Raw genomic sequence first — 14964 nt, 5'->3', positions numbered from 1 at the left:
CTTGATCAGCTAGGGAATTGGCTGTGAAATGGCAAATGGAATTTAATATAGATAAATGTGAGGTCTTGCATTTTGGAAAGTCAAATCAAGGTAGGAGTTTCATGGTGAATGGTAGGGCCTTACGGAGTGTAGTGGAACAGAGAGACCTTGGAGTTCAGGTACACAGTTCTCTGAAAGTGGAGTCATAGGTAGACAGGATGATGATGAAGGCTTTTGGTGCACTGGCGCTGGGCATTGAGTATAGAAGCTGGGAAGTTATGTTGCAGCTGTACAAGATGGTGGTGAGGCCACACGTGGAGTATTGTGTTCAGTTTTGTCACCTTGCTGAGGAAGGATGTTATGAAACTGGAAAGAGTGCAGATGAAATTTACAAGGATGTTGCCAGGATTCAACGATCTGAATTATAGGGAGAGGTTGGACAAGCTAGGACTGTTTTCTTTACACCTTAAGAGACTGAGTGGGGATCTTATAAGAAGTGTATAAGATCATGAGAGGCATGGATAGGGTTAATGCACTCAGTCTTTTTCCAAGGATTGGTGATTTGAGGACTAGGGGAATCAGTTTAAAGATACGGGGAAAGAATAAAAGGAACCTGAGGGGCAACTTTTTTACACAGAGGATAGTCTGCATATGGAATGAGCTACCAGTGGAAGTGGTTGAAGCAGGTACATTAGTGACATTTAAAAGGTATTTGGACAAATACATGGATAGGAAAAGATTAGAAGGATATGGGCCAATTTCCATGCAGAGAAATGGGGTTAGCGTGGATGGACATTTCGGTCGGCATGGACTAGTTTGAGCCACAGAGCCTGTCTCTGTGCTGTAGGACTCCATGTATCTATGACCACAAATTCTGTGCCAATAGTTTGTTTAATTCTCTGGTATTACTGAACCATCTACAATTGTCATAGTTGTACACCATCTTTATCTCATTAAGTGCTGTATCATATCTAAACTGCTGCTTCTTAACAAACACAAACTATCATAAAGTCTACAAAATTCTATGCAAGAACTGCCAGAAACACTAGGTAGGACAACAGGAAGAAAGTTAGCCACCAGGATACATGAACACCAGCTAGCCACAAAAAGACACGACCCTCTCTCCCTTGTAGCCCTACACACGGAGGAAAAAAAACACCATTTCGACTGGGACAACACATCTTTTCTGGGACAGGCTAAGCAAAGACATGCCAGAGAATTCGTGGAGGCCTGGCAATTCAACCACAACGCCATAAACAAACACATAGATCTAGATACCATCTATCAACCCCTCAGAAAATGAACAGGAAATGACATCACTACAAACCCCAGGAACCCCATCCAGGACAAACATATAAATAGAAAGCAGGAGACAACAGCTTTGTTTCACTTGGAGGTCGCCACTGATGATGTTACCTAGCCAGGTAATGAAACGTCTGGATATCAAACCTACAGCTCAGCGAGCAAACCTACACCCTAAACTATCATGACTGGATAGTTTAGGGTGTAGTATCTATGCTGCTTAACTCTGTGATCTGCCTGCATTGCTCACAAGGCAAAGCTTTCACTATGCCTCGGTACACGTGACAATAAATTCAATCTCCTTCAGATAAAATTAAAAATCACACAACGCCAGGATGGACCGTGAACCTGGTGTTGTGTGATTTTTAACTTTGTCCATCCCAGTCCAACCCTGACACCTCCACATCATGGAGAAAGTGAAGACTGCAGATGCTGGAGATCAGAGCTTAAAAATGTGTTGCTGGAAAAGCGCAGTAGGTCAGGCAGCATCCAAGGAGAAGGAGAATCGACGTTTCGGGTATAAGCCCTTCTTCACAGCATGACTACCATCATTTAGAAAGCACCTCTTTTTGAGTCTCACCTGAGCTGGCAGATCAGTTATAGGCTACAGTTTAAAATGCTATCCTTGTGGCGCAGCGATAATGTCCCTATCCGTGGAGTGGGAGGCAAGGATCCAAGTCCCATCCTCTCCAGAGGCGTGGAGTAACAGGTTGAGTAGATAAACAGATCACGTCATCCTTTGATATTGCACGAACATCAATACAATGTTGAATTTGGCTCGGGTACGTAGCCATGCAGAAGTAAAATTTGCAGTTTTTTCCGTTTGCGAGACAGGAATAACAACAATCTTCAGAAGTGATTGGGAATATTCTGACCAAGACACGCTTCTCTTTGCTTCACGTCTTTCGTGAAGCTAGCCTCTCTATATGTAGCACGGTCTATCAAGTGGTTTTAAGCTAAGTGATGGTAGGAGATGATGCGTTAATGGAAAGATAGATTTTAGTTATAAAATCTGCCCCGCCACAAGCCACTGATACTTATAGCGATAAGTGGATGTTCTCTACAGCTGCAAAACTAAGGTGCCGCCTCCAGGTAAGTTGGAATTGAGTCGAAGCTTCTGATTGGTAGCCGGGGCAGGCATAGAGATCAGCAACACACGCTAAGGCGGAGTCTGCCTGTCGGAAATGGACAAGGATGATACCAAGGCACCGAAACTTCAAGCAGGAGGCTGGCGAAGACATCGACTGGGGGGAAGAAGGTGATCGGCCGGTAATGGACAAGTCGACTTTGAAGGTAAGCGGACAAGTAGGGAGGAGGCACACTCTCACGTTAATGGAGAGGTATCTCAATCTGTCCATTGGGAAAGCTGACACTGTCTATCCTCTCATTCCTGAAGGGCTCCGGCCCAAAATGTCGGTTCTCTTGCTCTTCAGATGCTGCTTGACCTGCTGTGCTTTTCCAGCAACACTGTCGATTCTGATCTCCAGCATCTGCAGACCTCACCGTCTCCAACTTTCTATCTGTAACCGAGCTGGTATGACGAAGACCAGCCGTAAAAAAAACAATAAACAAGGCAACTAGTGAACCGTGTTAGAAGAATTTAACACAATCAATTTTGCGAAGACGAAATGAAAAAGGGATTTTAAAAACACGTTCTTCTTCCTCGTTCTATTAACTATCCCTTTTCCAACCTTTGCAACGCGATAACACAATTCCGCGTGACTCTGCCATCAAAATTTATTTCGGAATCCACATTGTTCAACATTATGCAAAATATAAAGCATTTGAGAAAAGCTGTTTTTGCTCTGTTTGGACAGACCTCCTTATTTAAGCAAAATTTTATTGTCGAAAATCAAAGTTGCTTATTTGAGTAAAATAATTCATTCCTTAGCATGAAATTTCCACTTTATTGCTATCTATTTTGCTCAGCTCAAGTTATCGGACAACTCAGGAATTTTCATTTGTAAAAAGAACTTTATCAGGGATAAGCTGTTGTCACGGCGTTAACCTCTCTCTGCATGTCTGCCATGTCTTGTTTGCAGTAATCCATCGGCATAGATTGTGTTTCGAACTTCTTCCATTCCCACATGGAAACGCCAGCATATTCTCTTACTTCAGAATTGCTTCAAAGATCTGGCCGTTGCAGCTCCTTGAGCCCTGGCTTCCGGTGAACCGAGAACAGCAGATTCTAACTTTTGGAATGTTTGGATTGTACAGTGAAGCTCGCTACCGTAGGTAACACTCCATGAATCTTTTCAGGTGTTTTTCGTTCAGCGTGACACTAGAACCGGTTTAGAGTTAGAATTGTCACTTTAGGAAAAGTTAGTTGTAACTAGGTGTAGCAGAACACTATGCTCCCGAACGACCATCAAAGTTGTTTTGAAAGCGTGGTACTATTCAGTGACATTGGTATCTATCCAGCCATGCCAGATGATAGATAAGCCCTTTTAGTGGGGAGTTCTCATATGGTGAGCCTTTGCTGCTGGCTCCCAATGCCAATGCTCGAGAGGTAGGCACTACCACAAAAACTGTCCATGAACCTGTTGTTGAGGGTTGCTGTTTTTTGACTTTGACATCTGTTGTCACTGGTCACCTTGGTGGAACACTCGAGCCCACAGGTGGGCTTGCTATTTGCTTCTTTTGACAGCTAACCACTCCCACGTTTAAGGCCCACAAGTCACACTGACAAGTGTCCTTAAAGTGGAGCTTTGAGTGTGCCACATGGTCATCTGACTCTGGCTACGTCTTCATACACAAGTCCTCGTATTTGCAACTGAGCTGTTTCTGTGCATCAAAACATCCTCTGATTCATTTGTGCCAACACACATGGAAGCTCTGCCCTCGAGAGCACTTTGTCTTGCCAGAATACACCATAATTCTTAGAATCCCTAGTGTGGAAACAGGCCCCTCTGCCCAACATTGACCCTCCAAAGAGTATCCTATCCAAACCCATTCCTCTACGTATACCCCTGACTAATGCACCTAACTAACACACCCATGAACACTATGGGCAATTTAGCATGGCAAATACACCTAACCTGCACATCTTTGGATTGTGGAGAATGTGCAAACTCCACATAGACAGTCACCCGAGGCTGGAATTGAACCTGGGTCCATGGCACTCAGAGGAAATGGTTGATCCTGTTTTCCTGGTAGCTTTAATTCACCCATGCTTCAGAGCCTCACAGAGAGCTGTTGTGAACCTTATAAAGCATTGGCGTGCTCATACAGGCTAGCTTGGCATTCTTTTTATTCTATGTGCACTTCATGAGTTGGCCAAAGGTAGGAGCTGCTTTCCTTCTGCATGCATCAATCTCTGCGTCAAGGGATCAAGGTAGTAGAATTTGATAATCACTTTACATTGGGTGCTATTTCACATGATTAATGGCAGGCATACGAGGGCCTATTATTTTCTTGACCCTGTCAGCGAGAACAAGTTATAGACCGAGGAGAGACAGTCTGTACCCCTTTGTAGCTGCATTTCCAGGTGGTATTCAGTGACAGCATTAGTGAGTCAGAGTAGTTTTTAAGCAGGATAGAAGAAAGAATGCAGTATTAATACAACAATGTCTCATACTTTATGAGCTATTTCAGTCTTTGACAGAGATTTTCCAAAGCACAAAAATGCGTATGGAATGAATGGGCTCGAGGAGCTGCATGACTGTGTTGTTCCATCCTATGTCATTAGTCTTACATTGACACAAGCACAAATTTATACAGCACCTTTCACAATTTCAGCTTGTCCCAAATCGTTGGATAGTTATTGTGTAATACTCATGTCATTTGAATGTTTCACACACTGGTTAATTCTATTTATTATGAATTAATTAGGTCTAGGATTCCTTTTGTCGAAAGAAATCTCTGAATCAGAACACTTCAGAATATCCAGGCTATCGCTATTAAAATGCTAACACCACTAATTTAAGCAGATGAAATGTATTTTTGTGTGGACTCAAAGCAGACATGATGCTTGTGTACTTTCATTACAGCCAACTTGTTTAATGGCTGTTTCAATGGATTAGTTTTACATTTAAACATTACTGGAGGGTAACGTTGCTATTGTGACAGAGAGGGAGGAAGTAAGTAATAAAAATATGCCTCCTCTGGCATCCATCAATTTGTTCAGGCATTTTTATAGATAGGCCAACTTGCCTTACTAATGAGAAATTATAGCACTGATGTGGAGTTAAGTTGAAGTAGGAAATCAACAATTGACTTAGAGAAAGAGGAACAATAGCTTTGAATGCTATTTTAAAGTTGTCAAACCTGACTAACTGCTAGCACTCTCTTCTTTGAGTTAGAATGTTGTAAATTCAAATGCACATACCTAAAATGTGAGCACATGATCTAGGTAACACTCTAGTGCAGTATGAGGGCATGTTACAGTGATTAGAGTTATCATCTTTCAACTGAAACATTAAACCAAGCAGGAATGATCCTGGGCGGCACGGTGGCACAGTGGTTAGCACTGTTGCCTCACAGCGCCAGAGACCCGGGTTCAATTCCCGCCTCAGGCGACTGACTGTGTGGAGTTTACACGTTCTCCCTGTGTCTGCGTGGGTTTCCTCCGGGTACTCTAGTTTCCTCCCACAGTCCAAAGATGTGCAGGTTAGGTGAATTGGCCATGCTAAATTGTCCATAGTGTTAGGTAAGGGGTAAATGTAGGGGTATGGGTGGGTTCGCTTCGGTAGGTCGGTGTGGACTTGTTGGGCCGAAGGGCTGTTTCCACATTGTAATGTAATCTAATCTAATCTCTCAGGTAGTCATAAACAAGAACTGCCTGGCACTTATCACTTAACTAACACCATGGAAACAGAGTATATAGTCATAGAGGTCTACAACACAGAAAAAACCCCTTTGGTCCATTGAATAAGCAGCTTTATCTTATTTTCCTGCTGCCACATCCTGAGGAAAAGATCATTTAACTGTAAGTTCTTTTATCAGAACTTTTCATTTTGCACTTATTAGGACAATTCGCAAGAATACCAATAAATGAGAAAACCACAAGTAACAATAAAATCATTCATATGACTCTATTTGTTCATTCATTCAATGGTCAGTGCATATATTAGGACCAGGAAGCCTGGGTTCAAGTCCCATCTGCTCCAGAGATATATAACATCCCTGAACAGGTTGATTAGAAATGTCTACACATTGGGGTCTGGGCACTGGCGCACCAAAATTATGCTAGGACCCGCAGAGAAGCTGCACGTATGAGCACCATACAATGTAGGGGGAACATTGCTTACTGGTAACCTCAGAAAGAAAGCCCAAACTATTTGTTCACCACAGAAGTTTGATGTTGAAACAAGGCACTGCAAAGCCACCCTATTGGATAATGGCTATCTTGATCAGATCATCTCACACTGTAAATCTCTCAAACTCATGAAACGCACTAAAGTGGTCACTCTTGATTCTAAAAAGTGCCCAGTCTGCTTCAGATTATCCTGGAATGTTTGAGCAACTGGTGAAGTTATCTGTTTCACACTGTTACTGTTCAGTAGCAGCACAAGTGGTCGTAGAGTCATAGAGTCATAGAGATATTTACCATCAAGCCAAAAAGACATTATGTACTCTTTGCTACCTTCCCTCACCCTCCTCTCTGACCTATCACCTCCATCCCCACCCCCATTCACCTATTGTACTCTTTGCTACCTTCTGCCCAGCTCCACTCCCCCTTCACCCCCCATTTATCTCTCCATCCTGGAGGCTTCCCGCCTCCATTCCTGATGAAGGGCTTTTGCCTGAGACGTCGATTTTCCTGCTCCTCAGATGCTGCCTGACCTGCTGTGCTTTTCCAGCACCACTCTGATCTAAACTGTGGTTTCCAGCATCTGCAGTCCTCACTTTTGCCAATAACACATGATGCCTATCCCACCAATGAGTAATGGTATATTGCTGAAGTATGCTTGGTATTTGAGCTATATGTCCCAAAGACTGGTGGATCAATCAAGCAGCATATCAATTTATTAGTTCACGACAGCAAGTTACTGGCAAAGCTCACAACACAGGTCCAACATCAGGTATGATTCTGTAATTGGACAATACTTGCTGGATAATCCTGGGTATTTAAAAAAATACACTAGCACCCAATTCAGGATTGCCAGGATGTTCACTGTATGATGCAATTAATTATACTGCAAACCACATGTACTAATGTGCCCTGTTCTTTGCAGACAGAAAGAACATGTGCATGCACTGTGCTTGTTTCAAATCAACAATATATTTGATAGGAATTCACTGGTTCATTTTTCAGGGCAACACCCTCTCCAAACAGAGTCAACTTGCCTGGTTTAAAATGTAAACAGATCCTGACTGTTAACTGTCAAACATTATTAGAGGCAAGGTTAGAGTGGTGCTGGAAAAGCACAGCAGGTCAGGCAGCATCCGAGTGGCAGGGAAATCGACGTTCCGGGCAAAAGCCCTTCATCAGGAATGAGGCAGGGAGCCTTCAGAGTGGAGAGATAACTGGGAGGGGGATGGGGCTGGGGAGAAGGTGGCTAAGAGTAAAATAGGTGGCTGGAGGTGGGGATGAAGGTGATAGGTTGGAGAAGAGGGTGAAGTGGATAGGTGGGAAGGAAGATTGACAGGTAGAACAGAACATGAGGACAGTGCTGAGCTGAAAGGTTGGAACTGGGGTAAGGTAGGGGGGAGGGGAAATGAGGAAACTGGTGAAGTCCACATTGATGTCCTGGGGTTGAAGTGTTCCGAGGCGGAAGATGAGGCGTTCTTCCTCCAGGCATCGGGTGGTGAGGGAGTGGCAGTGGAAGAGGCCCAGGACCTGCATGTCCTTGGCAGAGTGCGAGGGGGAGTTGAAATGTTGGGCCACACGGCAGTGGGTTGATTGGTGCGGGTGTCCCGGAGATGGTCCCTAAAGTGCTCTGGGAGAAGGCATCCAGTCTCCCCAGTGCAAAGGAGACTGCATCGGGAGCAACAGATACAATAAATGACATTGGTGGATGTGCAGGTGAAACTTTGATGGATGTGGAAGGCTCCTTTGGGGCCTTGGATGGAGGTGGGGGGGAGGTGTGAGCGAAGGTTTTGCAATTCTTGCGGTGGCAGGGGAGGGTGCCAGGAGGGGAGGGTGGTTTGTTGGGGGGCGTGGTAGACACAGAGGGAACAGTCTTTGCGGAAGGTGGATAGGTGTGGAGAGGGAAATATATCCCTGGTGGTGGGGTCCATTTGTAGGTGGCGGAAATGTCAGTGGATGATGCATTTTATGCGGAGGTTGGTAGGATGGAAGGTGAGTACCGGGGGGTTCAGTCCTTGTTGCAGTTGGAGGGGTGGAGTTTGAGGGTGGAGGTGCGGGACATGGATGAGATGTGTTGGAGGGCATCTTCAACCACATGGGAAGGGAAATTACGGTCTTTAAAGAAGGAGGCCATCTAGTGTGTTCTGTGGTGGAACTTGTCCTCCTGGGAGCAGAAATGGCAGAGGCAGAGGAATTGTCAAGCATTATTACCTAAGTCCACTTACAAGCCAATCAGCACTTTTCTCACATGTCAAATAAATGCTGGTTTTCCTCTTTATTGGTATTCTTGCAAATTGTCCTGTTGAGTGCAATTTAAAAAGTGTCAACAAAATCTGCATTCTTTCAGAGGATGGCGGCAAGGGATGTTCAGGTTTTGCATGACTCAATCACTGTAAGTTCTATTGTTGAATTTTATGATGTTTTATGGACTGTATAGTTGATAGATTTTAATTGTATGGTATTTTGCTTAGCCAGTGTCAAATTTCTGAATTTATAAAATCAGGCTTGTCAATACAATAAGTTTGAACTGAAATTTTTCTATCTCAAAACAAAGTCAACTGGGAGTTTTGAACACAGAATGATTGGCAATAATGACATTCCTTGATTAGACATTATGGCATTTATTCAGTTGTGTTACATGCATGCATTTGAAATAAATGTTCCAGTTTGATTGTTGAAAAATCCATCTGGTTCACTAATGTCCTTTAGGGAAGGAAACTGCCATCCTTACCTGGTCGGACCTACATGTTACTCCAGACCCACAGCAATGTAGTTGACTCTTAACTGCCCTCTGGGCAATTAGGGATGGGCATTAAACAATGGCCTAGCCAGAGAAGCCCTCACCCCGTGAATATAAGTTTCTTTTATCTAATTAATAAATAGTTTCAGCTTATTTATCCATTTACTTTAAACTAGTGTCAAATGTCTTTGTAGATACCTGTTACCTGATGGTAAGCGGGTCTGGTAACATCTGTCATGAGAGAAGCAGAATTAGCATTTTGAGACCAGAATTGAAAGGGATTGGGAATTATTTTTAATACTTTTGACAGAGGCAGACAACTTGCAGCTAAACTGACTGGACAGAACCTGACATCCCAAAAGGGTTGACCTAAACCAACTGTGTGATTGAATGGGAAAAATAACAGAGAGAATTAGGGAGAGCAAAATGGGTAGGTAAAACCAAGTGGAAAAGGAAGATCTGTAGGGAGGGAGACATTAACAAGGACCCACCAGGGACTGTAGTGTCATCAGCCCTAACATTTCCTGTCTTTTACACATTATACTTAGACAATTATTGGCTTATTTACTGAAAACAAGAATTTCTGATGCCCACAGAGGAGTAAAGAACCATGACACACAACAGAAACAAAAATGTGGGGACAGTTACAAAATTGCCAAATAATAAAGATTCTACTGATTGTTGACCAACAATTTAATAAAACACAACTGCAAAATCTGACATTGAAACAGCTAGGCAGTAAGACATGAGTTTTTGAGAACCAATGTTGAACAAATGTTTATGTTTCAAAATCTACATAGCTAATTTATCCAACATTTTATTCCATCTATTTCACGGCAAGAACAAAAAAAAATAGCAGCACAGTGTGTAGCAGTGTTTGATTTGGAAGTGACTGAAAGGCGATGACAATGCTGAAATTATGAAATTTGTCTTAGGAAGGGGAATAAACTATGAAACATAAAGGGAAGAGAACATTATCCGATGTTACAGGGGAGTGCTCAGCGATTGACAAGAGTCAACCTACCAGGTTTAAAATTTAAACAAAACTTCGCACTTAACTATCCATCATCAGACCAGCGAATTCCCTACAACATTCCTACCAATCAAAGACTACTTGATATCCAATCAGCACTCTGCTCTTGTACAACATGAATGTGATTTTCTCTTTATGCTGGTATTTCTTGTGAACTGTCATTGTAAGTGCAAAACATAAAGCTTTAAAATGTTGTGGGTTTTTCTCAGGAGTATTGAAAAACCATGTTGGGATTACCACAAACAGTAGGTTGATCCTGTGATGTGTGGTGGAAATTTGATTTGTTAACGCTTGCTGTTCTTTGTGGAATTCTGGCATTTTTTGAAATTTTACATTTTAAACAAAAAAGTAATTTATTTTGCATTAGCCATAATAAATTACACATTTTACAAGATCATAATGCCCGAGATAATACCCTGGTTAAGCTAGCGAATACAGAGAAAGCAAAAGGAAACCCTAAACAATCATTTGCCACTGTCAGCAACTTAATGCACCCACTTTATGTTGCTTATTTGACCCTGTCAAAGAAGTTTGATCTTTTAGTATTAGATACAAAAACAGTGAGGGACAACAGTCACTCAGATGCACAAAATTGTGGCTTGCACCAACAGTAACCAGGAGATAAATATTTTGAAGTCAGCTGCAGCTGACCACTAGTTTATCTATTTTAATCTCAGGATGTTATGAGCATTGACTTGTCGAATGCAAATTTTCTGGGTCATCTCCCCAGTTTTCACTGGTAATGACACTTTAGCCGTAATCATGTCAGCAAACAAAATATCTTTCAAAGCAGATTGCAAACATTTCACCACAAACAAATCAAAGTTCCACTTCACACATCACAGGATCAATCTACTGTTTATGGTAATCCCAACATGGTTTTTCAATATTCCTGAGAAAAACCCACAACATGTTTAAGCCTTACATTTTGCACTCATCATGACAGTTCACAAGAAATACCAGCATAAAGAGAAAATCACATTCCTGTTGTAGAAGAGCACAGTGGTGATTGGATATCAAGTAGACTTTGATTGGTGGGAAAGTTGTAGGGAATTCACTGGTCTGATGATGGACAGTTAAGTGCGAAGCTTTGTTTAAATTTTAAACCAGGTAGGTTGACTCTTGTCAATCGCTGAGCACTCTCCTGTCAGATAGGATAATGCTGTCTTCCCTTTATGTTGTGTTTCTTGTAAATTTTCAAGGTGAAAAGCTGTGACAAAGTGAGTCACTTTTCAGCAATCTTCAAGTTCTGAATATTTCTGATGTTTAAAATTAGATAAAAATTCATTATCCCTCCAAAACCAATTCCACCCACTGGTTGGAGAACAAGCTGGAGACCCACACCATTCTGGTGGCATTCTCTGAATGAATTAAGTGCTTCTCATGGCAGTAAAGTGGTCATCATTGGATGTTCCTCAGGATTTAGGACCACAGCACCAGAGATCCTGCACACCAAGAGCTCCTGGTGCATCAGAGTCCTGCACCTTTCCAGTATTAACTGCACCACCAGAAATGGGGTGCTGCCATTATTACAGTGAGGCCTTCCCCACAGATCATTCTGAGATCCTTTCCTGGAGGGAGTCGAGTAGGAAAGATTGGGAGTTGCCAGAAAAAGGGAAGGGAGGATGGCTAGGGAGAGGAGCGAGTTGTGCTGAATGGGTAGACTCCCTCACCAGGCACCTCCTGCCTGATGCCAGCTCCTACACACTAAATTCCTTTGAAAGAGGGAGTCCCAGCAGTGCTTTCCAGAGAAGGCATGGGAGATGTGTGTCAGCTTCGAAGAATTCCTGAGCCGATGCCAAATCTTGGGGAAGATGACATTTAAGGAGCCTGTTATTGGGCTTCTTTAGCAAATGTGCATGTTCCCCACCTCACTCCATTTCTGCTGCTGACTTAATGGGATGGGATTTCCTGCCAGCAGAAATGGAATGTATGGCCTCTCCTGCAAATATGTAGGCATCTCCACCAACTAACTGGTTCTGACAGTCTCATAAAACTTGTTTCTTGCATGATTTTGTTGTCCTTAGACTTGACTATTCCAGTCCTGTCATGAATGGACTCCTGTCTTTCATCCAATGTGATCGTGAGGTAATTTTAGCATTTACTGCCTATATGCTAACTCACATCAAGTATCATTCACCTATCCTTACTCTGTAATCAACATTGACTTATAGTATGGTAGCATTTTAATTTTAAAATGCTGATCCTTGTTTTCGGTTCATTCAATACTTCCCTATCTCTCTGACGTCCTCCAGCCTTACAACTCTATGAATTATAAAACCAAAAATACTGCAGATACTGAAAATTTGAAATAAAGTCCTAGAGAAACTCAGCAGGTCTGGCAACATCTATGGAGACATAAACAGAGTTAAGTTTCGAGTTTGATATGACTTCTTCAGAATGAAGAAGAGTCTTATCAGACGTGAAAGGTTACCCTGTTTTCTCTCTGTAGATGTTTCCAGAACTGCTAAAGTGCAGAACTGCAATTCCTATTTAACTCTCTGAATTATACTGTGCTGTGCCAAACTTGGCCATTGCCACATTGCCAAGTTTGTTTGCTTGGCCATTGGTCTCATGCCTATGCTGTAAGCCCCAAACTTCCCTTTTCTCTGCCCCTCTCCTCCTTTAATATGCTCCTTAAAAAAAACTCTGACTAACTGTTTTGTCATCTGCTCTAATAATACCTTATGCAACACAGTGTCATATTTTGTTTGATAACACTACTGTGAAATGTTTCATGCATTAAAGACGTTGCGTATCTGAATGCAAGCTGTTGCAAGGCTCTGAGGAAAGAACCCTGCAATAATTTGTTGTATTAATTCTGCAGGATATATGATGCTGTCCGGCAGAAATGCTTCAAAATGTCAATGAGACACTTTTGGCTACATGGGTGGATGCAAGCATGGCTAAGTCTGCAGTATGGACTGTAATGTTCTTGCATCTTCTTTTGCACGGTAAGTTCTTTTATTAGTTACAGTAATACTATCATTATTAAACTAAAGCAAACATGCAATAGTTGAATGAGTTTAAATCAGACCCATCCTGTTGTGCAACCTTTTCACAATTATAGAAACAAAGTCACTTTTTTAAAGAGATACACCTTCAATAGTTGATATTGACTTGAATTTTGCTGTCAGCCCAAAATTAACAATGCTACTAGCCTTTCATTACTTTTACACTTGGGCTTTTTCACTGGAACCTCAAATTATCAGGAACCAAAACAGAGCTGCGCTGGGAGAACTGGTGTGTCTCTTTAACCAAAACGTTGAAGAAATCTTGACAGAGTTATGCAGAGTTAGAGGAAATGTGACTTTGATGATTTAATTCAATGAAAAAATCATATATCGAAGGTAAAATAAAATGAGGGAAAGAAAGTTTGTTTAGGTGAGTGCGATAAGAGATTGAAAGAAGGAAAATGTACGAAGTGTTTTTTATTTAGGTTTAAATTTTATTAAATTCTCCAACAATAATTAAGATCTGAACAATTCCAATCCATGTGAGTAGAATTTATTTCCACTGCTGGAGAGGTTCTTTGGCAAAATCACGCTGGAGAAAATTCTTAACGCTTGAATGCACAAGGGCTCTGCTTTTTTGGTGTTTAATGAGCATGTAGTAGAGCAGTATCATAATTTTGTTCCATTCTTGAGTTTTCATGTTGAGCTGCTCGGAATGATGCTGTTGTAATGAAGTTCAGAAAACAACTTCCTGATTTCCATATAAAACCATTCTACTATAGGAAGGATGTTGGTTTGAAAGGTTTCAGAAAAGATTTAAAGGGTGTTGCCAAGGTTGGAGGGTTTGAGCTATAGGGACAAGTTAAATAGACTGGGGCTATTTTCCCCGGAGCGTCAGAAGCTGAGGGTGATCTTAGGTTCATAAAATCATGAGGGGCAAGGGTAAGGTAAATAGACAAGGTCTTGTCTCCAGGGTGGGGGAGTCCAAAACTAAATGGCATAGGCTCAAGATGAGGTAGAACTAGGTGCTGTCAGTACATGTGTATACTATTCCCAGATGATTCAAACCGCTGTCTTTTTCTCACTATTCATTAAATATTCTTTATTCTACCTAATGAAGGTTCTGTATTGTACACTTTCTAAAGTGTCTTTTATAATTTGTTAAGATTGAAAATACTGAATTTCCTGTTTTAATCTGTGCCTCTGGTGACTCAAGAGACCTTTTTCAGCTGGAATGCTAATGGAGTCATAGAGCTATACAGCATGGAAACAGACTCTTCAGTCCAACTCGTCCACACTGACCAGATATCCTAAACTATTCTAGTCTCATTTGCTAGTATTTGGTCTATATCCCTCTGAAGCCCTCCTATTCATATACTCATCCAGATGCCTTTTAAATATTGTTATCATACCAGCCTCCACCACTTTCTCTTGCAGTTCATTCCATACACACACCTACCTCACATGAAAAAGTTGCCCCTCAGATCCCCTTTAAGTCTTTCTCCGCTCACCTTAAACCTATGCCCTCTAGTATTGTGCTTCCCTACCCTGGGGAAAGGACCTTGGCTATTCACCCTATCCATCTTCCGCCTTGGGATCCTCCAACCACACACAATCAATGTTGATTTCACCAGTTTTCTCATCTCCCCTACCCTCACCTTATCCCAGATCTGACCCTCTAACTCGGCACCACCCTCTTGAACAG

General features: G+C 42.0%; 1 protein-coding gene across 5 annotated transcripts in view; it reads left to right on the top strand.

Moving 5' to 3' along the window:
• The first annotated feature begins 2465 nt into the window (after positions 1-2465).
• The window catches only part of LOC122557135 (interferon alpha/beta receptor 1-like), a 40835-nt gene continuing 28336 nt past the window's right edge, over positions 2466-14964 (top strand). For 2 of the 5 annotated variants that reach the window (XM_043704482.1, XM_043704479.1), the window contains exons 1-3: positions 2466-2574; positions 3324-3512; positions 13133-13259. In XM_043704482.1, coding sequence (XP_043560417.1) covers positions 13157-13259 — 103 coding nt within the window. In that variant the 5' untranslated portion in view covers positions 2466-2574; positions 3324-3512; positions 13133-13156. Of the gene's footprint in view, positions 2575-3323; positions 3517-12375; positions 12394-13132; positions 13260-14964 lie in introns of those variants that run through there. The other 3 variants (XM_043704480.1, XM_043704483.1, XM_043704481.1) reach the window with 3 other exon arrangements.

Source organism: Chiloscyllium plagiosum, chromosome 15 (genome assembly GCF_004010195.1).
Source record: "Chiloscyllium plagiosum isolate BGI_BamShark_2017 chromosome 15, ASM401019v2, whole genome shotgun sequence".
Taxonomy (NCBI): Eukaryota; Metazoa; Chordata; class Chondrichthyes; order Orectolobiformes; family Hemiscylliidae; genus Chiloscyllium; species Chiloscyllium plagiosum.
The sequence above is the reverse complement of the archived record's forward strand: the minus strand, read 5'-3'. Positions and strand labels throughout refer to the sequence as shown.